Source organism: Cydia fagiglandana, chromosome 24 (assembly GCF_963556715.1).
Source record: "Cydia fagiglandana chromosome 24, ilCydFagi1.1, whole genome shotgun sequence".
In the NCBI taxonomy this organism is placed as follows: domain Eukaryota; kingdom Metazoa; phylum Arthropoda; class Insecta; order Lepidoptera; family Tortricidae; genus Cydia; species Cydia fagiglandana.
The window spans coordinates 9,480,992-9,505,238 of record NC_085955.1 but is presented as its reverse complement, the minus strand read 5'-3'; the positions used below and the strand labels follow the sequence as shown (position 1 = coordinate 9,505,238).

General features: G+C 41.5%; 3 protein-coding genes across 3 annotated transcripts in view; 1 reads left to right on the top strand and 2 right to left on the bottom strand.

Annotated features, from left to right (window-relative positions):
• LOC134676431 (U4/U6.U5 small nuclear ribonucleoprotein 27 kDa protein) overlaps nt 1–24,247 on the bottom strand; it is a 282,614-nt gene that overhangs the window by 96,535 nt on the left and 161,832 nt on the right. The window lies entirely within an intron of this gene.
• LOC134676438 (zinc finger protein 808-like) overlaps nt 1–24,247 on the bottom strand; it is a 359,726-nt gene that overhangs the window by 265,832 nt on the left and 69,647 nt on the right. The window lies entirely within an intron of this gene.
• Nucleotides 19,168–24,247, top strand: part of LOC134676439 (protein hu-li tai shao) — a 43,262-nt gene continuing 38,182 nt past the window's right edge. The window contains exons 1-5 of the mRNA XM_063534834.1: nt 19,168–19,260; nt 20,340–20,513; nt 22,644–22,776; nt 23,382–23,552; nt 23,980–24,147. Of these exons, the coding sequence (XP_063390904.1) occupies nt 19,168–19,260; nt 20,340–20,513; nt 22,644–22,776; nt 23,382–23,552; nt 23,980–24,147 (739 nt within the window). The remainder of the gene's footprint in view (nt 19,261–20,339; nt 20,514–22,643; nt 22,777–23,381; nt 23,553–23,979; nt 24,148–24,247) is intronic.

Below are 24,247 nucleotides of genomic sequence, written 5' to 3'. Positions count from 1 at the left end.
GTCATACTTCGCAGCCTATTATAAGGAACATAATATCAGTATTTCATTGCATGTTTGAGAAAAGTATATTTTTATGTTAGAGCGGATACAGAATAAGTTTATTAGGTATATGTATATGAGGCAATACGGCGTCTACCCGTTTTATCCGCTGATGTATCCGACATTGTTTATTTTAGGCATGGTCGGATACAATCAGCTGAAAGTCAGAAGGGAGCTAGCACTCGTTACATATATCTTTAAGCTGCTTAGAGGAAAGATATACAATGCGGATATATTGGGGTCGGTGGGTATTTGTGTTCCGCGCGCTTGCGTGGCGCGCCGGCAGCCCGGGCTGCTGGCGGTGCCGCGCGCGCGCACCAACCTGCTGCGCGAGGCGCCGCTGACGCGCGCCGTGCGTACCCTGAACCTCATAGCCACGCATATAGACCTATTCTCATGTACGATGAGTGAATTCACAAAAGACGCATTATTAACTCTTTGTTATAATAGTGAATAGATTAGTATGTTATGTAAAAAAAAAAAGTCTGTTAGATATAGGTATGTACTTGTTTTTGTTTGTCTGTTTATGTTTGAGTTTTTTTTTTTTGCAACAATATCGCATTGGGTTCTGCCTGTAATGATATTTGTATGTGTGGAAATAAATAAATAAATAAAAAAAAATGTACCTGTACTTATGTAAATATTTGCCAATATCTGATTTCTAGAGCCAGCGGGTAATTGTTTTACACGTTTAGTTCTCCAAGATCATTAGTTCCGATAATTGTGCATAGATGTCACCGCTGTGCAACCACAGAATAAGTTAATATACTGCCTATAATAATTTTACTATACGGGTTAGAGGGACTGCGATATATGCTTGAGATATTTTAAATGATAGTTATTTGAACCTTGCCCTCTAGCGTAGGTGTTATATTAAGGTCATGCGCCAGCACAGGACATACTAAATTCAAAAACCGGCCATGGGCGAGTCGGACTCGCGCACGAAGGGTTCCGTACCATTACGCAAAAATCACGTTTGTTGTCCATACAACAAACGTGATTTTTTTTGCCGGAGTCCCAATTATATATTTATTTTATTCTGTTTTTAGTGTTTGTTGACTTTGTTGTTATAGCGGCAGCGGCACCAGAAATAAATCATCTGTCAAACTTTCAACTGCCGTATTTACCCTTTGATAGGCGTGGCTCACTCCGCGATTTCGTCGCGTCGCTACAAGTACATGCGGCCCCCATCAATTTTGGTGTCTAGCAGTAGTAGTTGCCTCGCCCCGCTAGGGAACGGACGCCTGCTCGCGCTTACGCCACCTTGCGGTCATATCTGTCGTAATAGACGCGTTATATTAGAGAGTGAACCTTCTGTACGTAATACTATTATTATTCTGTGCCTTTGGGTACGAAACCCTAATAAAAAATGAAGCTAAGAGCCACCAACATTTACTTTAAAAGAGATAATATTTGTAACTTTATGATTTCTATAAGTCTTCAGTCCGTTTGAAACGCGATACAGTTAAGCAGGCGGACCTACTCCCCCACTGCCAACCCGTTTGATTTGTGGCCGTGACTGAAGCCCTACACGCGGTGACACCGTCTTTCCGATCTACTGTAATCAACACCGTTCCATTTCCTTTGTGTCCATTGATTTTGTTTATTTTTATTTTTACCCGACTACGGCAACGCAAAAGGAGTGTTATGATTTTGACCGGTATGTATGTGGGTATGTATGTATGTATGTTCATTTGTTCCCTCAGAACTCCTAATTTAAATACCTAAAGATACAGAGTATAGTAATAGGGTTTTTAGTAGTGATGTACCGACTATTGATTTGGCCGACTAATCGGCGCTCGGATGGCCGATTAGTCGGCCGACTAGTCGGCTAGTCTGCCAGATCATTAGTTTGTCTAAGTTCGGTTCAGATACACTTAAAAACAGTCGTTTTACCCCTTTCGTCACGCTATTCATCACATGATAGTATCGCTACAAAAAAATAATCCTAAGGCTATATTTCATACGATAACCGGACAATTGGATATGAAAAACCGGGCAAGTGCGAGTCGGACTCGCGCACGAAGGGTTCCGTACCATAATGCAAAAAAAAAAAAACAAAAAAAAAGCAAAAAAGAAAACGGTCACCCATCCAAGTACTGACCCCTCCCGACGTTGCTTAACTTTGGTCAAAAATCACGTTTGTTGTATGGGAGCCCCATTTAAATCTTTATTTTATTCTGTTTTTAGTATTTGTTGTTATAGCGGCAACAGAAATACATCATCTGTGAAAATTTCAACTGTCTAGCTATCACGGTTCGTGAGATACAGCCTGGTGACAGACGGACGGACGGACGGACGGACAGCGAAGTCTTAGTAATAGGGTCCCGTTTTACCCTTTGGGTACGGAACCCTAAAAAGCGACCACACGGTCAATACTCTGAACACAAGTTTTCGTAAGCACCCTATAGTTCGTTTTTTTTAGCGTTAGAAATAAGGTAAACAATCTTGATGCGTCTTTTAATTGAAAAACACATTTTAAAAATAAGCGGCATATACGGCAAATATGTATTATGAATCTAATACGATCATTTATATTCTTCTGCTTTCATAAGTAATAGTTACTGATGTTTAAAAACCGTTTTTCAATTAAAAGTCATGTCAAGCAAGATCGCTTTCCTTCTTTCAAGTTCTTTCTAATGCTAAAAAAATTTGGGTGAAATAGGTGAAAAGTTTACGGCAAATATTTGCAGTTTATTTCTTTTTGCCTTGTTTTTCTGTCACTTATAAAGTGCCGACTAATCGGCCATTTTTGCCGACTAGTCGCCGACTAATCGCCGACTACAAATGAGGCCGGATAGTCGGCTATCCCGACTAGTCGGCGACTAGTCGGTACATCCCTAGTTTTTAGCCTTTGGGTACGGAACCCTAAAAACAACGTTGTCACACGAGCCGCAACCGGACACCGGCGGGCGATATCGCCCGTGTAAACATTACTGACATTGCTATAGCCTGACGAGCACGGCCGACCAAATATAACGGGTCACTTCTTAGGGGGATTCGTGAAAGTGGCACGTTTTCATTGAACTCGCAGGAATCATCATTATTGGCCTTCGAGTATATTTAGTATAGTAATAGGGTTTTTAGCCATTGGGTACGGAACCCTAAAAACAACGTTGTCACACGAGCCGCAACCGGACACCGGCGGGCGATATCGTCCGTGTAAACATTACTGACATTACTATAGCCTGACGAGCGCGGGCGAGCAAATATAACGGGTCACTTCTTAGGGGGATTCGTGAAAGTGGCACGTTTTCATTGAACTCGCAGGAATCATCATTATTGGCCTTCGAGTATATTTAGTATAGTAATAGGGTTTTTAGCCATTGGGTACGGAACCCTAAAAACAACGTTGTCACACGAGCCGCAACCGGACACCGGCGGGCGATATCGTCCGTGTAAACATTACTGACATTACTATAGCCTGACGAGCACGGGCGACCAAATATAACGGGTCACTTCTTAGGGGGATTCGTGAAAGTGGCACGTTTTCATTGAACTCGCAGGAATCATCATCGTTGGTCTTCGAGTGTATTTAGTATAGTAATAGGGTTTTTAGCCATTGGGTACGGAACCCTAAAAACAACGTTGTCACACGAGCCGCAACCGGACACCGGCGGGCGATATCGTCCGTGTAAACATTACTGACATTACTATAGCCTGGCGAACACGGCCGACCAAATATAACGGGTCACTTCTTAGGGGGATTCGTGAAAGTGGCACGTTTTCATTGAACTCGCAGGAATCATCATTATTGGCCTTCGAGTATATTTAGTATAGTAATAGGGTTTTTAGCCATTGGGTACGGAACCCTAAAAACAACGTTGTCACACGAGCCGCAACCGGACACCGGCGGGCGATATCGTCCGTGTAAACATTACTGACATTACTATAGCCTGACGAGCGCGGGCGAGCAAATATAACGGGTCACTTATTACGGGAATTTGTGAAAGTGGCACGTTTTCATTGAACTGGCAGGAGTAAGATGAGTAAATGTGACGTTCTACGGGTAAAGGTACCTTTTGCGGTTGGCGCTTAAGCTATTATTAACGCCCATCCAATATTATTGCGGCGCTATGCGACGTAAGCGCCAGCCGCCATAAGGTGGAACGTCACAAATAGTTATTTGTTTCACAAGGGAACAAAGCTGTTGTTTAATCGCTCATGCTAATATTGATACCCGAGCAAGCGAAAGACTCCAAAATTGGACCACGAAAGTAGCGAGTGGTTGGAGCAATAGAATCTTGAGCGTTGCGAGTATAGTATTTTGATATAGTAATGAAGCTATTACAACATTTTCACAGATAAGAAATTTGCTGTAACAATTCAGTTCATCGTAATGTGGGCCATTTTTAGGGTTCCGTACCCAAAGGGTAAAACGGGACCCTATTACTAAGACTTCGCTGTCCGTCCGTCCGTCCGTCCGTCCGTCCGTCTGTCTGTCACCAGACTGTATCTCACGAACCGTGATAGCTAGACAGTTGAAATTTTCACAGATGATGTATTTCTGTTGCCGCTATAACAACAAATACTAAAAACAGAATAAAATAAAGATTTAAATGGGGCTCCCATACAACAAACGTGATTTTTGACCAAAGTTAAGCAACGTCGGAAGTGGTCAGTACTTGGATGGGTGACCGTTTTTTTTTTTGCTTTTTTTTTGTTTTTTTTTTTTGCATTATGGTACGGAACCCTTCGTGCGCGAGTCCGACTCGCACTCTGCCCGTTTTTTTTTATGGATTTTGAAGGCATTATAGTTTATGATATGTATGTAGATATATGTATATTATGTATTATACAATAATTCGAAACCTCTAAAATGGGATATCATGAACAGTTTCTCAAATATCATAGACTAATAGGTAAAGATACCGGACCACTGCATAAACACCACGGCACAGTCAGCAAATATAACGCATAGATGTACAATAATATAGAGATGACACGGGGGAGGGGCCAATTGGGCCAAACGACCGAACGAGATGCACTTATGGAACTTTCAGTAGGTGTAGCAGAGAAGGCGGTATTATTGCTTGTCTTTGTCACAGTCTCACTTTTTGTTTGTTCCCCACCAAAAAATTAGTATGGTTTATGGTGGGCGACAATTAACCCGACCGAATTACGTAGATTGTTTTTGGATGTTGTCAGGAATGTTAAAGCGTGTTTTTAATATTGTCGCTTTGCGTATGTTTTGTCCCTCACGGAGGCACGCGTATAGCGCATCTATGTAATACTAGGTCTATGATATAAGTGGTCGCGGGGTCACCGACCGCCGCCATCTTTGAATTTCACTGCCCATTGTATTGTGCGCCCGCGCTTGATTTGTTTCGACTTTCGGCTCTAGCGGACATGCGTAATGATCTAATGATGTAAGTACAACCGACTTGAAGGAACGGGGTCCTTATAAGGGTTCCGTACCTCAAAAGGAAAAAACTCAAAAAACGGAACACTTATTGCAGCGGTCGGCAACCTTTTAGCAGCCAAGGGCCACATAGTAGTTAACGAAGTTGACGCGGGCCGCACTTTGTTAATATTTATGACATTATCTGACATTGTCGTTTGTCAATATTACAAACAAAATAGCCAGGGAGGCTCGAAGGCCGCATGTGAGAGCCGCTTGTTGCCGACCGCTGCCTTATAGGATCACTCGTGCGTCTGTCTATCTGTCTGTCTGTCCGACCACTCCCCCCTTTTATCTCCGAAACTACTGGGTCTAAAATTTTGAAAAAAAAACACAAAATAGCTTTTTACTTACAGATGACAGGGAAACCTATTAGAATTTTGTAGTCAAGCGTGAGTCGGACTTAATAACGTTCCGCAAAAAAAAATACATAGTAAAAACTTAAAAATTGGGTAGAAAATGTACCTTGGAACGCGAGTCCGACTCGCACTTGACCGGTTTTTTTTTTCATCTTCATTGCATGACGACCGGTCAGGCCTAGCCGGTAGTGATAGTGTGACTATGAAGCCGCCGATGGTCCTGGGTTCAAATCTCGGTATAGGCATTTATTTGTGTGATGAGCCCATCAGTACGTGCAAATTTTAAAAGACATGAGCCCTGCTTCCTTTAGCATGAAGACAGTGGGGAGACACTCCTGACTTCGGTCGAACTCGGCGCCGTTCGGCTCAGCATTGCTCCGAGCAATTAGGGTTGGCACCACTTGACTTCTTTTTGCGTGCAAGACCACAGATAAGATAATCACTTCAATTTTGACAACCCTAAATTGCCTAAAGGGATAGTGCCATATATTAGAAAGGGATAGCATGATTCGACCCTGAATCGCTGTCAAACTTCGGGTTCGTGGGGAGTGTCCTTTCTGTACGGTAGTACTATTGTTTCTTCTGTGATGAAGATCTTTAGAGCTCGTGCAGACTTGTCAGTTACTAACACTTTGCTCTTATGCCAAAATTTACTGCCAGAAACCTCAATAATACCTATCGATAATGTACTAATGTACTACTGACGTAGTCTATAGTAGAGATGTAATGGATAGTTGTTTGGCCGGATACCGGATAGAGGATATTCGGCCTGACCATCGCCCGAATATCCGGTATCCGGCCGCCGAATATCGGGCCGGCGGAACTATACCTACATTTTGGTTTTTCAGTTGCGCATTCTGCAGGTTTGACCTGTTTCCTAGTGAACGGTCGCGCGGACACATTTCTAGGTTCGAAATGAGTGTGCGTGCAAGTCAGTAGAATGTTTAAATTGTTTTAAAATAATAAACAAGTACGATTATGATCAAGACTGTTTCTTAAATCCAATTAGTTTACTCCGAAATCAAGCAATGTTACTATCCGGTATGCGGCCGGATATTAGGTCACTATCCGGTATGCGGCCGGATATTAAAATCATTGCCGGAAAGGCCGGATACCGGATAGTAACCGAATATCCGGTGCATCTCTACTACTGACGTAATTTATAGCTATTATTCTAGGAACATCAACAAACCGTATGTCTAGAATCTAGATTCGGAAACATTCTTACGCAACGTCGGTTAAATTAATATTCTTGGAACTATTTGTTGCTGATCTGACAATACTTTGTTAAGACGAAACAGGAGCTGAGTTTTAAATATTTTAGGTAAATATACCCGTCTCGCTAACGAAAGCGTCTCCTAAAACTAGTGCGATAAGGACAAGGCGAAAAAACCTGCGTAAATATCCCAAAAATCCAGGTTTCGTACTCGACTGTTTCCTCTTCCAAAACTTAACCAATCGTAACCAAATTTGAAAATCTAAATGATTATGAAATTATCTGTGTCGTACCGTTTTGCTTTTTTGGCTAATTGATATCAGTTTTGAATACCACTAGGCCATAATCAATTGGGCCATTTTGGCCGTTATTGAAGGGCTCTAGCGCCTTAAAAAACAAAAGTATCAAAACAAGTGCGAGTCGGACTCGCGCACGAAGGGTTCCGTACCATAATGCAAAAAAAAAAAGCAAAAAAAACGGTCACCCATCCAAGTACTGACCCCTCCCGACGTTGCTTAACTTTGGTCAAAAATCACGTTTGTTGTATGGGAGCCCCATTTAAATCTTTATTTTATTCTGTTTTTAGTATTTGTTGTTATAGCGGCAACAGAAATACATCATCTGTGAAAATTTCAACTGTCTAGCTATGACGGTTCGTGAGATATAGCCTGGTGACAGACGGACGGACGGACGGACAGCGAAGTCTTAGTAATAGGGTCCCGTTTTACCCCTTGGGTACGGAACCCTAAAAAAGCAAAACGGTCCGACACAGATATTGACAAAATTAATCTGTGTTGAAAAAATCATTGCTCTAGTATCAAAACCTACGGAGGAAACAGTCGAGTACGTTTGCATGGAGAAATTACCACTCCTGTTGGCTCTTAATATCCTTGGAACTATTTGTTGCTGATCTGACAATACTTTGTTAACGTTGGCTGTACCACAGAATAAATAATAGTACTAGGTACAGGAGCTTCACTCTCTAACAAAACCGGGCAAGTGCGAGTCGGACTCGCGCACGAAGGGTTCCGTACCATAACGCAAAAAAAAAAGCAAAAAGAAAACGGTCACCCATCCAAGTACTGACCCCTCCCGACGTTGCTTAACTTTGGTCAAAAATCACGTTTGTTGTATGGGAGCCCCATTTAAATCTTTGTTTTATTCTGTTTTTAGTACCTATTTGTTGTAGCGGCAACAGAAATACATCATCTGTGAAAACTTCAACTGTCTAGCTATCACGGTTCGTGAGATACAGCCTGGTGACAGACGGACGGACGGACGGACAGCGAAGTCTTAGTAATAGGGTCCCGTTTTACCCCTTCGGTACGGAACCCTAAAAAGCAAAACGGTCCGACACAGATATTGTCAAAATTAATCTGTGTTGAAAAAATCATTGCTCTAGTATCAAAACCTACGGAGGAAACAGTCCAGTACGTTTGCATGGAGAAATTACCACTCCTGTTGGCTCTTAATATCCTTGGAACTATTTGTTGCTGATCTGACAATACTTTGTTAACGTTGGCTGTACCACAGAATAAATAATAGTACTAGGTACAGAAGCTTCACTCTAACGAAACGCGTCTATTACGACAGATATGACCGCAAGGCCCCTATTTCACCAACGTGACAGGTAGGGTTGCCAGATCGAAAGGCGCTATTATCGGGAAACAAGAGAAATTTTTCGGGATTTTGAGACTTAAGTCGGAAAAAAAAAACATTCAAATTAAAGTAATTGTATTAAAAACAACGATATTTTACATTATTGGTACTACGTCAGCTCGCTCGCTCGACGACAGTTCGGAGCTTGAAATTATTGTTTTAAAACATGAAGCTGTTTTTCGGGACAGTTTACACTTTGTCGGGAATCTGGAACACATGCTAGAATTCGGGAGAATCCCGCCAAATCCCGACCATCTGGCAACCCTAGTGACAGGTCCGACAATTGTCGACATCACTGTTACTGACGTCACAGCCCCCATAGGCTAGGCTACGGTAACCGCTTACCATCAGACGGGCGGTGTGGTTGTTTGCCACCAACATGTTAATTTAAAAAAAGAACTCCACTTATATCGCCAGTTAATAAGTACTTATTTTGCGGAGCTAATGACAATTTGTCACAAGAAATACGACAATTATCACGAAATTCCGACACAGAACTCATTGGCTGTCAAGAATTACCGAAAGTTATTTGAAATCTTGTCATCATTGTCAATTGACGTCATCATCATCATAAACATCGCAAGAGAAATACCTGTTTTTTGCCGATATAATAAAGTTTTTTTAAATACAATGATGATACAATGATGGCGACAAACAGGAATACGCCCCCCCCCCCCCCCCGGTGGTAAGCGATAACCGGTAGCCCATGGATGCCTGTGACGTCAGCAACAATGAGACTTGTCGAATTGCCGCACCTGTCACGTTGGTGAAATAGGGACCAGGTGGCGCAAGCGCGCGCAGGCGTCCGTCCCGTAGCGACGCGGCAACTACTACTGCTAGACACCAAATCTGGTGTGGCCCGTATGTACTTGTAGCGACGCGACGACATCGCGGAGTGAGCCACGCCTGACTGTAGGTGCGTTGTGATGGTAACTTTATTGATAAAAACAAAGAAAGAAATAGACAAACAATAAAACTTAAAAACCTTTAATTATCCATTAATTACGTCACACGTTTAGGGGGAGGGAGGGGGTCAATAAAATGTGACATATTGTGACATGGGGGAGGGGGGAGACACAAACTTTGTGACGTCACTTTAACTTCATCAGTAACCGAATTTTTTTTTTTTTATTTAATTCGCTGTACATTTAAATAACAAGTTTTTAAAACGATAATCGTTTTTATTCTTTTAATATCTTTCCTAAGCAGTTTTGGGTTATAAAATTACTAATATTTATATCGTCAAAAATATTTTGATAAAATATTAATAATACTTAGGTACTTACTTAATTCGATTTGGCGATTTCGTAGAAAAAATGTGACGTCACACTAGGGGGGAGGGGTTTGCCAAATGTGACCAAGTGTGACAAGGAGGGGGGGAGGGGTCAAAAAACCTAGAAATTCGTGTGACGTAATTAATGGATGACCCCTTATCTGTAAAGTTCCCCTCCTGTTGCATAATTGTATCATCATGTAAACTTGAGTGCGCTCAGAGCGCTGAGTCAGCAGAGTTGATGAATCCTATTACTCAATATTGACTCATGGTTCAAAGATGGCGTTAGTGGTAAATATGCAGTGGGGCTACCGCCAAAACCGAAATTCGCAAATTGCGGGGATCTTTCTCTTTTACTCCAATGAAGGCGTAATTAGAGTGACAGAGAAAAATGCCCGAAACTTGCGAACTTCGATGTTCGCGGTTATAGTCCAGGTTTGCCCGGGTCCACAGACTAATACACAGAAACCGCATTACGAACCGTTTACAAAGAGCACGAGGCATCATACATACTTATGTACAAATTTACTTGTAAAATGCTACGAATCCAGCAGCACAATAGAGTTGTATTCTACGCTATTATATACTACGAGCCCCGATGCATATGTTTTCGTCAGGTGACCCCATTTTTTGAGGTACTCGCGTTTGTTCAAAAATAATGTTTTTCTTTGAAAATTACTAATATTTAATGCTTATACTAATGTAATTTAATTTTATATGGTAATACTCTGCAATAACTAAATCCAAATACAAGAAATACCGTTTGTACTGAAAGAAAAAAAATAATGATTTTTTTTTGACTAGGATTACAACATAAGGCCTGATTCGAAACAAATTTGACAAATTCAGAGTGATTTTTCTTGGATATTTTCTAGCTTACTTTATATATACACTACGACATTATAATTATCAGAATCACAAAATTATTATACCAAAAAATTTTTTTTTTATCAATTCTAAGATGATCAAAAAAATCAAATAAACGCCGCCGTCTTTTTAATTAGGCGCCAAATTGCTGTCAAAAACTTGATAAGTATGGAAGAAACTTGCACATAACTAATTTCCAACATAACCTGTTACCTAATATTATACCAATACTGAAAGGTAATTTTATTGCAATATCCATGAAACAATGAGGATCTAGACATATCTTCAAATATCTGGCGTATCAGGAATTTCGTCGATGTGGTGTCAGTTACCGGGCATTGGTTACTTTTCGACAGAGAAATCGACACCAACATCACTAAAAGAAACGGTTCGCAGCTTTAGTTTAATAATGCGGATTTCCAATATTACTTTGATAATATTTGGAGATGATCCACGATGTTTATGAGGCAATCAGCATGCTTAAGCCAGTACCCTCGAAATCGGACCAAAAAACTTGATTCAACAAAGTCCCACAGTATTGACCTATTGAACGGTATGGAGTGGAGTGTCCAAGGAATTAGTTCGTTAAAACAACAAAAACTATATGCAATATAATATTTCAAAATAAACATTGTTCTTGATAGGACTCAAACTAAGAAACTGTCAAAAAACACTGTCGGATGTATGATGGAGGGCATACAACAAAACTAACGACAGGAGCGGGAAGAAATGGAAAATGATGAATTTACTTATAAATAACAATTTTTAAACAAATTTTCAATAAATTATGGAAAAACAAATCTTGATTCAGCTAGCTTCAGTACCATTAATAGGGTTTTCAATTTGGCAGATTGAATTCGAATCAGGCCTTATGTGAAAAGGGCTATTACCAGGGAAAGCAATAGGGCTCTGCCAATGTACTGACAATTTTGTTTCGAGCCCATGCATGCAGCTGTGCTGTAGGAGAGGACAATATGATTTGGACAACGTTTTTGAAAAGTCCTTTTTTCCAGCAATAAAAGTCTCATGCAGTATTATTATACGATCAAAATAAACTACATTAAACATTGCTATTATGGTTCCCATTACTAGCCTTACTAGGTCATTATATGTTCATGTGTAAAATTTATTAAAATAAACAAAATTGTTTCGCGGAACTAGACGAAATCATTTGCATCGGGGCTAGTATAATAACCCAAGAACGACCCTAAAACTTAATAATTATATTTTTTTTAAATAGGTACTCGAGTAATGGTCCTAATCGTGGGCGCAATTGAAGTAAGCGGTCGCTCTGACATACTAAATTTGTACGGGAGAGCATATGTGTGGTGACCTCGATTGACTTACATGCTCCGTCTAGGTATAGTCCGTTTTTTTAGCATTAGAAAGAACTTCGCAGAAGTTCACTTGTGGTTCTAAATCTGGCATTTTTAGCGGTAACAATTTGAAGTAAATTATATGTATTGACCATGCTACATTAGATAATTTAATAATTATTAACAATTAACGAGCCTGATATAAACTGCACGCTTGCTTCTGCATGCTAAAAAAACCGGGCAAGTGCGAGTCGGACTCGCGCACGAAGGGTTCCGTACCAAAATGCAAAAAAAAAACGGTCACCCATCCAAGTACTGACCACTCCCGACGTTGCTTAACTTTGGTCAAAAATCACGTTGTATGGGAGCCCCATTTAAATCTTTATTTTATTCTGTTTTTAGTATTTGTTGTTATAGCGGCAACAGAAATACATCATCTGTGAAAATTTCAACTGTCTAGCTATCACGGTTCGTGATACAGCCTGGTGACAGACAGACGGACGGACGGACGGACGGACAGCAAAGTCTTAGTAATAGAGTCCCGTTTTACCCTTTGGGTACCGAACCCTAAAAACGAACGATAGTAGTTGAGGTGGTCTGTGCCCGCGTCAAACGCTCGCTCAATAGGTCAATGGGTCTCTCGCTGGGAATTGTAAATCGCTCGCTGGCATAAAAATAGCTTATTAGGAGAGATTCAACCGGGAAAGCTCTCAGATGAGGATTTGGCTAATCGCTCGTAACTTGCTCGTAACCTTTTTCATTACTTACACAATTTGTTGCATATTTAGATAAGTACTTTCCTACTTACTCTTTATACCTAAGATGGACTAATTACCTACCTAACCCTTATATTCAGTGGCGGATTTGCAGTCTTTACCGCTCTAGGCCCCAGGCCCTGTAGCCGCCCCTTTCTCAGCACCCGTAATATTAACTACATTTTGAGTTATTTCTTGTTATCATCATTTAATATTTTGATACAATTTGCCGCCCCTTATATCTTGCCGCACTTGGCCCTTGGTAGGTACTTGGCTTTAGGGCCGAATCCGCCATTGCTTATATTATACCTAAGAACAGATGTAAAAGAGTAATGAAATAAATGCATTTTTATTTGTATTAATTTTGCGTCTCTCGCTCTCGACCTCTCCAAACTAGCGCTTCGCAACTAAAATGGCGGATTTGCGCAACCTCGTGGGAGGCCTGCGCCTGCGCAATCCACTGTTAAATACAGAGATTTCATCGGGATCTCTGCACCATGTTACAAAAACTTTATTAAGAGCCCATCAACGTGCACACTAGCGCCACTGCTAAATAATGGTGATTATTTAAATTTAACAAAAGATATTTTAAAAAAGGGGCCCCTACGGACTGTACCTTTTTTGTATTTAAGTATAGGTACCTTTTGAATACATTAAACTAGTTTTTATTTTGCTGGATTCGTCGATCTATGAACTCAAAACAAAAACGGCCGTTTTAACATTGGACGCATGGATTGACGAATCCAGCAACATAAAAACTAGTTTGATGTATTCAAAAGGTACTTAAATACACAATACAGCACGTAGCGGCCCCATTTTGTAAATACCTATCGTTAAATTTAAATAATTACGATTATTTAGCAGTGGCGCTTGTGTGCACGTTGATGGGCTCTTAAATAAAGAGATTTGCTTTGCACCATGTTGCAAAAAGTTTATTAGCGCTAACATTACTTCACTATCGTCCGGTATCGGTGAGGACATGCTATTGAATCGGATTTGGATGATCTCTAAGCCCAGTACTGTCTTGCGGGGCCCGTGCCTGGGGCCCCAAACCTCAGGGGTCCTGAAGGACAGACAGTAACAGTATATTTGATTACTCATAATAGTCATAATAAATAGAAGATCATAGTAGAAAAATGTTAGTTTAATATGATTTCTTTACTTTCCAAAAGGGCTCCAAATTTCTATGTGCCCAAAGGCCTCAGCATAGTTTACGACGGCCGGGTAAGCCCTTGGGTCTGTGGGGTCGGATTGTATGGAATTTGCCTCTTTACAGGAACGACAGTACATTTTATAATGTAATATATGTCGTTCCACTCACCGCATCATATCGCGTGGTCACCGTGCGAATCGCCTCATTCACTCGAAAAAAGAACCCATCCGGTTGCATTTTTTAATTAGCATCCGATGTCATTTGCATGTCACTTTATTCTTTATTTTATTCAAAGAAACATAAGCATAAGTTTACACTGTTTACAGCTACTTATAGCTTGCTTTAAGTATACTAATGCCAAGACAATGAAGGCTGATTTAGACGGCGCGCGATCTCGCATGCGAATTTAGTTATGACGCCTCTACACGATGGCCAGCGCCGGCCACTCCAAGGGACGCATTTATGCGTTAGAGGGAGCAAGTGATATCATTTTACCGCATGGCTGCGTCCCTTGGAGTGGCCGGCGCTGGCCCATCGTGTAGAGGAACCATTACAGTGCGGACTCCAATTCAACCCACCGATCAAAAACCGCAATGTAATGAAACTCGCTTGCGAGCTCTCGCATCAGCTAAATGAGCCCTTATATTGTTAATACATAGTCAGTATAGACTAGACAAAAAAATTCAAAATCGCTCTCCTTCTTGATGCGACTGGCAAATCATATTACTTTTTGACAACCGGGTTTTTTAACCTAATTAAACCCCGCTGAATCCGAATTTGCCGGTTGCTCGATCGAAATCTTGACCGGAAGTGAGATATTTGACATGAAAGGTCCCTTTTTTTCGTTTTTCGTAAATAACTCTTAAACGGTGGCGCATAGCAAAAAATGTTCTATTACATAAGTAATCTGCATAAAATTGCCTACAAGAAAGATTTAGTACAATTTTTCGCTAGGATCAATATTCAAAGAGATTTTAACGCGGGAAATTTAATTATAATCACTTCTAAGGTCCCGTTTTTTTTAGGTTTTCGTAAATAACTCATAAACGGTGGCCAATATCAAAAAATGTTGTTAGACGTTAATAATTAACACAAAATTTTGAACAAAAAAGATTCAGTACACTTTTCGCAGGGATCAATATTTAAAAAGATAATAAAGAGGGAATGTTAATTATAATAAATTTTAAGGTTCCTTGTTTTTATTTTTTCGTTAATAATTTGAAAAGTATGACTCATAGCAAAAAAATCTTAGACATAAATAATAAACGTAAACTTTCCTACAAGAAACATTTAGAACACTTTTCGCTAGGATCAATATTTAAAAAGACAAAGCAGCGGGTAAGTTAATTATAATCAATTTTAAAGTTCCTTTTTAGTTTTTTGTAAATAACTCGGAAACGGTGTCACATAGCAAAATAGGTTTTTAAGAATAAATTATCTACATAAAATTTCCTCTAAAAACATCTAGAACACTTTTCTCTAGGATCAATATTTCAAGCGATATTAAAGGAAGAAAGTTAATTACAATCAGTTCACAGGTTACTTTTTTTTTTAGTTTTTCGTAAATAGCTCGTAAACGGTGGCCCGTTGCAAAACAATATTGTACATAAATATTAAACATAAAATTGTCCACAAAAAAGGTTCTGTACACTTTTTCGCTACGATCAATATTTAAAGAGGTATTAAAGGGGGTGAGTTAATTATAATCAATTTCCAGGTCCCTATTCTTAGGTTTACGTCTATATAGGTAAAGAACTATTTTATTTTCAAAATTTAGACCCAGTAGTTTCGGAGATAAAGGGGGGGGGGGGTCATTATTTGTCTTTCAATGTTTTATTTTGTGGGGGGGGGGGGGGCTTTATCTTCGAAAATACTGGGTCTAAAATTTGGAAAAAATATACAGAATAGAACCTGACCATGACAGGAAAACCTATTAGAATTATGCAGTCAAGCGCGAGTCAGACATTACTTAGTTTTTTAACCGATCCCTACAGGTTTTTTAAAGGCAATTCACTCGCGTTTCACATATATTAAATACATTGTTAAAAATTGGGTAATGTACGGAACCCTTGCAACGCGAGTCCGACTCGCGCTTGGCCGGTTTTTTTTTTCATTTTGTGGTACGGAACCCTAAAAAGAGAAAAGTGTTCCATATGTTTTTCGTAGAAAATTTTACATCGATTATTTATTTACATGAACATTAAGAACTTATTTTGCTATGAGCCTTATTTTACGAGCCATTTACGAAAACCTAAAAATAGGGACCTGGAAATTGATTATAATTAACTTACCCCCTTTAATACCTCTTTAAATATTGATCGTAGCGAAAAAAAGTACAGAACCTTTTATGTGGACAATTTTATGTTTAATATTTATGTAGAATATTGTTTTGCAGCGGGCCACCGTTTACGAGTTATTTACGAAAAACTAAATAAAAGTGACCTGTAAACTGATTGTAATTAACTTTCTTCCTTTAATATCGCTTGAAATATTGATCCTAGAGAAAAGTGTTCTAGATGTATTTTGGAGGAAATTTTATGTAGATAATTTATTCTTAAAAACCTATTTTTCTATGGGACACCGTTTACGAGTTATTTACAAAAAACTAAAAAGGAACTTTAAAATTGATTATAATTAACTTACCCGCTGCTTTGTCTTTTTAAATATTGATCCTAGCGAAAAGTGTTCTAAATGTTTCTTGTAGGAAATTTTACGTTTATTATTTATGTCTAAGATTTTTTTTGTTATGAATCATACTTTTCAAATTATGAACGAAAAAATAAAAACAAGGAACCTTAGAATTTATTATAATTAACATTCCCTCTTTATTATCTTTTTAAATATTGATCCCTGCGAAAAGTGTACTGAATCTTTTTTGTTCAAAATTTTATGTAGATTATTAACGTCTAACAACATTTTTTGATATTGGCCACCGTTTATGAGTTATTTACGAAAACCTAAAAAACGGGACCTTAGAAGTGATTATAATTAGATTTCCCGCGTTAAAATCTCTTTGAATATTGATCCTAGCGAAAAATTGTACTGAATCTTTCTTGTAGGCAATTTTATGCAGATTACTTATGTAATAGAACATTTTTTGCTATGCGCCACCGTTTAAGAGTTATTTACGAAAAACGAAAAAAAGGGACCTTTAATGTCAAATATCTCACTTCCGGTCAAGATTTCGATCGAGCAACCGGCAAATTCGGATTCAGCGGGGTCTGATTAGGTTAAAAAACCCAGTTGCCAAAAAGTAATATGCTTTGCCAGTCGAAATCGATTTTATGAAAATTATGACCAGTCTAGTATCATAAAATTCATAAACATATATATACATTTATATACATTTTTCGAAAGATTTCTATTAGGATCTTAAATTAGACATACAGCCAGCAGTAGAAGTTGCTAAGCGGGCCAGGTGTTCAAAATGATGTTGACGTGACTTTATTGTTAAGAGAATAAGAGCGTGTCAAGGTTATTTTGAACACCTCGCCCGCTTAGCAACTTTTGCTGCTGACTGTACATATTACTAAGTTGTCACGTTTTAATTCGCTTTAATGTTAGCTGGGATTAGAAGCGTCAACTTTAAGCGGCTTTGGTCTAGGTATAGTTACCGTTACCTCGCTATGATTCGTGATTAAAGACTCCGTCACACAGGCGCGTTAGCGGGGCGCGCCGCTTTTACATATAAAACGCTCACACCGCGCTCACGCCCCGCCTGGAAAACGCGCCTGTGTGACGGAGCCTTTACTAAAACAAGTAATTCCTCCATTTTGTTAACATTAGGTAATTCAAAAGGCAATGTAGGGGAGTTGTATAGGATGATTCAGAGGGTTCAATGACCTCTCTGAATACAAAACGAGTGGGCGGTAATAACACGTTATGGTGTTATCGACGCTGTCTAGAACCTAATTACATAGAATATAACACAAACAGTCGACGTCAAATATATGTTTACACATTTCGCCTTATTACAAAGGAGTAAGGTGCAAAAGTGTAAACATATCTTTGACGTCGACTGTACATATGTTATAACGTGTATAACGGCATTATATTTCATGTCGATGTATATTCGAGACGCGACCACATAATAAATAATAGTACTAACGTACAGAAAGGACACTTCCTACAAAATCGAAGTTTGACAGCGGTTCAGGGACGGATCATGATGTCCCTTTCTAGTTATTGTATGCCTATCCCTTTCGGCTATTTAGGGTTGTCAAAATTCGAGTCATTATCTTATCTGTGGTCGTGCACGCAAAGGGACGTCTAGTGGTGCCAACTTTAATAATTGCTCGGAGCAATGCTATTGCTGAGCCGAACGGAGCCGAGTTTGCCCGAAGTCAGGAGTGTCTCCCCACTGACACGACGTCGCAATGATATGATCGGAGGGCCGAGCCTACAAATCATGTAGAAACAGCAATACATTTGACGTCCCCTCCCCCGCAAAAATCGCCAGACTGTTTCGTAAAGAAAATGACAGCGATGACGTCTCCTTTCTAAATGCTCTAAGGATAGGATATATGGTCGCGCTATTATCTAGGTTTGAGAATACTTACACAGTCCACTAACGTATTTGTTTCCTTTTTCCAGAGCGATGGCGGACACAGCCACAGAGCCGCTGCCGAACGGCAACGCGGCGGCCGAGGAAGAGGAGAGACTGAAGCAGCGTCCAGCGGACATTGACGCTGTGAGTATACTGAGCAAGACCCCACCAGTATTTAGCGATGGCGGACACTGCCACAGAGCCGCTGCCGAACGGCAACGCGGCGGCCGAGGAGGAGGAGAAACTGAAGCAGCGTCCAGCAGACATTGACGCTGTGAGTATACTGAGCAAGACCCCACCAGTAGCGTCTTTTAACGATGGCGGACACTGCCACAGAGCCGCTGCCGAACGGCTACGCGGCGGCCGAGGAGGAGGAGAGACTGAAGCAGCGTCCAGCAGACATTAACGCTGTGAGTATACTGAGCAAGACCCCACCAGTAGCGTCTTCTAGCGATGGCGGACACTGCCACAGAGCCGCTGCCGAACGGCAACGCGGCGGCCGAGGAGGAGGAGAGACTGAAGCAGCGTCCAGCAGACATTGACGCTGTGAGTATACTGAGCAAGACCCCACCAGTATTTAGCGATGGCGGACACTGCCACAGAGCCGCTGCCGAACGGCAACGCGGCGGCCGAGGAGGAGGAGAGACTGAAGCAGCGTCCAGCAGACATTGACGCTGTGAGTATACTGAGCAAGACCCCACCAGTAGCGTCTTTTAGCGATGGCGGACCCTGCCATAGAGCCGCTGCCGAACGGCAACGCGGTGGTGGAGGAGGAGAGACTGAAGCAGCGTCCAGCAGACATTGACGCTGTGAGTATACTGAGCAAGACCCCACCAGTAGCGTCTTTTAGCGATGGCGGACCCTGCCATAGAGCCGCTGCCGAACGGCAACGCGGTGGTGGAGGAGGAGAGACTGAAGCAGCGTCCAGCTGACATTGACGCTGTGAGTATAGTGAGCAAGACCCCACCAGCAGCGTCTTTTGAGCGTCGACTAGACAGCGCTGTGGAAAATGGTGAAGCTGCGCCGCCAAAGTTGCGACGAGTAGCCAGCCATAGAGTTAACTAGACGCTGACGCTGGGCAGACGCTAGTTAAAAACAATTAGGCACTACATCTGTATTAAATACCTACCTCGGAACATTCCAGTTCTCCTTCCATCAGCACTCAAGTGAGAACAAATATTATCGCACACTTAGAGCCCCTCGCTGTCAACTTAGCGTCGGTAAACCAATACGATAACACTTAATCGTGCACTTAAACGTGCCAATGAAGAGACGTTAATGTGTTGATGACTGACGAGTTATTGTTACACTTGTGCGATGTATGTTACCTTTTCACGCTTTAACCGCTGAACCGATTGAGATGAAATTACGTATGGATATAGTTTGACTAAAGAGGAAGGACATAGAGTTGGACAGAGATAACTCTGCATGGGATTTGCCGCGTACTTTGTCAATGATGTGTGGCATCATATCATAATTAATGTCAAACTTCTTAATGTCATTTTTAATGACAATCCCTCACTTTGTTCTATTCTGCTTGGTGCTAAGTTAGTAAATACGGACTCTAGGACAGTTTTTATATACATTAGCAAAGCATGTTGAGCAATTTTTTGTCAAAATTGGATCTGTAGAGGCCCGAATTTAATTCTCTTGTGCTCTTTACAAGATAAGATAAATTTAAATGTTACACTGTATATACCAGAGACAGTTATATACTACAATGTCAAATAATTAAACATTCACTTTGTCCCCCAGGATGTCCGCGAAATGGAGCGCCGCAAGCGCGTGGAAGCGCTCATGTCCTCCAAGCTGTTCCGCGAGGAGCTGGAGCGTGTGCTGGACCAGCAGATGCACGAGGGAGGCGACGCGCCGCTGCTGCAGCGCATACGGGAGATGGTCGGCGGCAGGCTGCACACCGGCACCTTCAGGGTAAGGAACCATCCATGCTGCTCCGCGAGGAGCTGGAGCGGGCGCTGGACCAGCAGATGCACGAGGGAGGCGACGCGCCGCTGCTGCAGCGCATACGGGAGATGGTCGGCGGCAGGCTGCACACCGGCACCTTCAGGGTAAGGAACCATCCATGCTGCTCCGCGAGGAGCTGGAGCGGGCGCTGGACCAGCAGATGCACGAGGGAGGCGACGCGCCGCTGCTGCAGCGCACTGGCAGCTCATGTCCTCCGAGCTGTAACGCGTGGAGCTGGGAAAGCTAGACCAGCAGCCCGGCATAAACCGGCATCTTCAGGGTCAGGACTGTCAGGCAGGAGACAGTTTAATTCCAATGAAGTTCGAAGTTACCCAGTTCCAATTAATCAGTGAACGCATATATTTAGTATGGAAACCGCCTTTAGGAACATTACCGTTCAAATTCTCGGGCCAAATTAGCACACATACAAAATTACGCCTACATTTAAATAAGACGACGCGTTTACAGAGCCTGTAATCAAAGCTGGTAAACAAAATAATAGTCATCTTTATTACACTAATGGTACATAGCTAAGTGTAGATGAAATGCATATAATGTCAATAACTACCAATCAGCGACATTAATCCGCTAATAACCTTCTTGCTGTACGTACTGGCCGCTGAGAGTTTGCGGTTCATATTTGATTAGAATATGACTTGGACAGGGATAGGTTTATGCCATACACTGAAGAACCAGTCAAATAATTCACGTATAATAATTTAATGCAGATTAAAAGATAACTAGTTAAAATGTTGTTATGAAATGACAGACTAACTCAACATAAGTAAATATATCATTGTTGTATAAATGTATTCCGCTATAATAAGTATTTTGTATATTTTATTATCAATTTGTATGGCAGTGCGAAGTCACGTTCAGGTATAGTCTGTCCGTTTTTCTAAGATCAAGTACGCCATTGTAAAAGTATGGTAAACTTGATCTTAGAATTCGGACTGGCTATACAGCCTGCAAAATTTACATGGGTCCACGAATCGGGTCAAAAATATTTGAATAGGCGGAGTCACAATAAATCCCCACTTTCAGTTCCAATGGAAATATTTTATATGTGTATAGCCGGTCAAGCAAGTTTGTCAGTAGAAAAAGGTGCAAAATTAAAATTTTGTATGGGACCACACCCGTTCGCGCGCTTACATTTTCTAAATTTGCCGCTCTTTTCTACTGACGGAAATGGCTTGAGACAGGACCATGTGACGGTAGAGGGTGGATTCAATGATCAACATTTTCAGATAATGTGTGTATTTGTTAAATTAACTCAGTGGAAGTGCATCTACATATAGGAGACCGGGTATGATTATCTCACGAGTTATATCTCATGAATAGAACATATTCTAGATATCTTTCCAGGCATCCACTTAATTTCATGTCTCTCTAATTGGACAGCTTTTTTCCATAGTTCTCTGCGAATAGCATCTTGTGGGAATTTGAATGGAAAGTAATGTAAAATGATAATATCAAATTTGATTATTAATTTGAAATAATTAGGTAGTTTTTTTACAGCTCCATCTCATGAAATAAAAAAGGAAAATACAAATCTGTAAGAAAGAATTCATTACTACATTTATAATTATATAGAAAATACCTCAACCAAGCACAAGTTAATAAAATAGTCTACTTCATTTGGCATAACACCATCCCTATTATCCTCGCAATTTAAAAAGTCTTATGTTGTTATGAAAGTCGTATGCAGTTGTTACGTTTTAGCTTAGCACGGTAGTATTGAAAACAAATCGTCATGTTTATTCCAAATTTTACTGAAGTTATCTGTTTACTACAAGTGAAAAGTGAAATAATATAACTAAAATAACTTCTGCACCACTTCACGACACATGAAGACATTTTTAATTACAAAAAAACGTTGTTTTTATAAATCAATTTAGCCATCCGTCACTGACTGTCATCTCGGACGAACTGAAGTTGCGAATCGAATAGTTTGTAAGCACCGCCTACAATCGAATAGTTTACGTTGGGTCATAACTGAGCGGACAGAATACTTCCATGTATATCAGTTCGCTGCAATTAATCCACGAGCAGTTGAAAAAGAATTAGATTATCTAATATTGATGTTAAACGTTTCAGAGCCCCAGCTGCGTGCTTCCCATCAACGACATCCGCGGCATCGAGGGCTTCGGCTACGAGAAGGGCGAGAAGATCCTCCGCTGCAAGCTGGCGGCTTGCTACCGTCTGGTAGACCTGTTCGGGTGGACCCAGAGTAAGTAGACGCTTGGTCGCTAACAAGGTGCTGAGAACTGTGTGCTCCACATTTACGGCCTCGAGGGCTTCGGCTACGAGAAGGGGGAGAAGATCCTCCGCTGTAAGCTGGCGGCTTGCTACCGTCTGGTAGACCTGTTCGGGTGGACCCAGAGTAAGTAGACGCTTGGTCCCTAACAAGGTGCAGAGATCTGTGTGCTCCACATTAACAGCCTCGAGGGCTTCGGCTACGGAAAGGAAGAGTCACCGCTGCTGAACACAGACTACCCAGAGTAAGTAATAAATCTACAGCATTGACACCGGAACATTATCTAGTCACACACTCAACTAAATGGACTCCCCAATCGATTGACACAAAGATCGCAGCAACCCTGATGAAGTCGCCCAACTGTCTACTCTTAGACTTGGGCGAGATATTTTTGCAGACAACTATTTATTTGTACCCGACGAATTTATAGGCCGATATCTAAAAACCTAGACCTTAGCTTGTGCTAGTATCCTGCTGACCTGTCCATGGGAGATAGGCTTTTACTCCATCAAACAGATTATGATTATGAAATTATACCAGTGGTAAAGTGTAATTTATTTATACCGTTTTTATTCCAGCCGGCATCAACGGCCAAATCACCGCCCGTCTCAACACCGCCGTGGAGCAAGTCCTGACCACTCCTCGCGGGCTACTCCCTCATGAGGTCACCGCCTCGTCGCTGGTGAAGGTCGACATGCAGGGCGTGGTCCAGGACCAGGGGACCACCAATTTCCCTGTGAACGTTGAAGGTGAGTGTCTCAACACCCGGGTCCTAACTCCTCGTGACTTACTCCTTCATGAGGTCACCGCCTCCTCGCTGTTGACATGCAGGGAGTGGTCCAGGGTCAGGGGACCACCAACTTCCCTGTGAACGTTGAAGGTGAGTACTGTCTCAACACCCGTGGAGTATAAGGCCTGACAACTCTACGCAGCTCCCTCTTGAGGACACCGTCTCCTCGCTGGTGAAGGTCGACATGCAGATAGCGGTCTAGGATCAGGAGACCATCAACGAAAGAAAGAAAGACGAAACGACAGGTATGGTGCCAAAGAAACAGGTATAATATTAATAACGAAGATAGTCTGCCTTGTCTTATCGCTATTTCATTGTAAGTGTACGGAATGTTCCTTTAGATAGAATTTGGTAGGTATAATGAATAACTATCGTCATTGTTGCAGGGTTCTCCCTGCACGCGGCGGTGCACGCGGCGCGGCCCGACCTGCGCTGCGTGCTGCACCTGCGCGCGCCCGCCGCGCTCGCCGTGTCCAGCGCGCGCCGCGGCCTGCTGCCGCTCGGACACGAGGCGGCGCTGCTGGGACCGCTCGCCTACCACAGCGTGCCGCCCGGTAACTATACTACATACTGCTGTACCCTACCCTACCCTACCCTACCCCACCGCGCCAGTTGTCCAGGCTTCCACCACGCGTCCGTGCACACAGCCCGCCT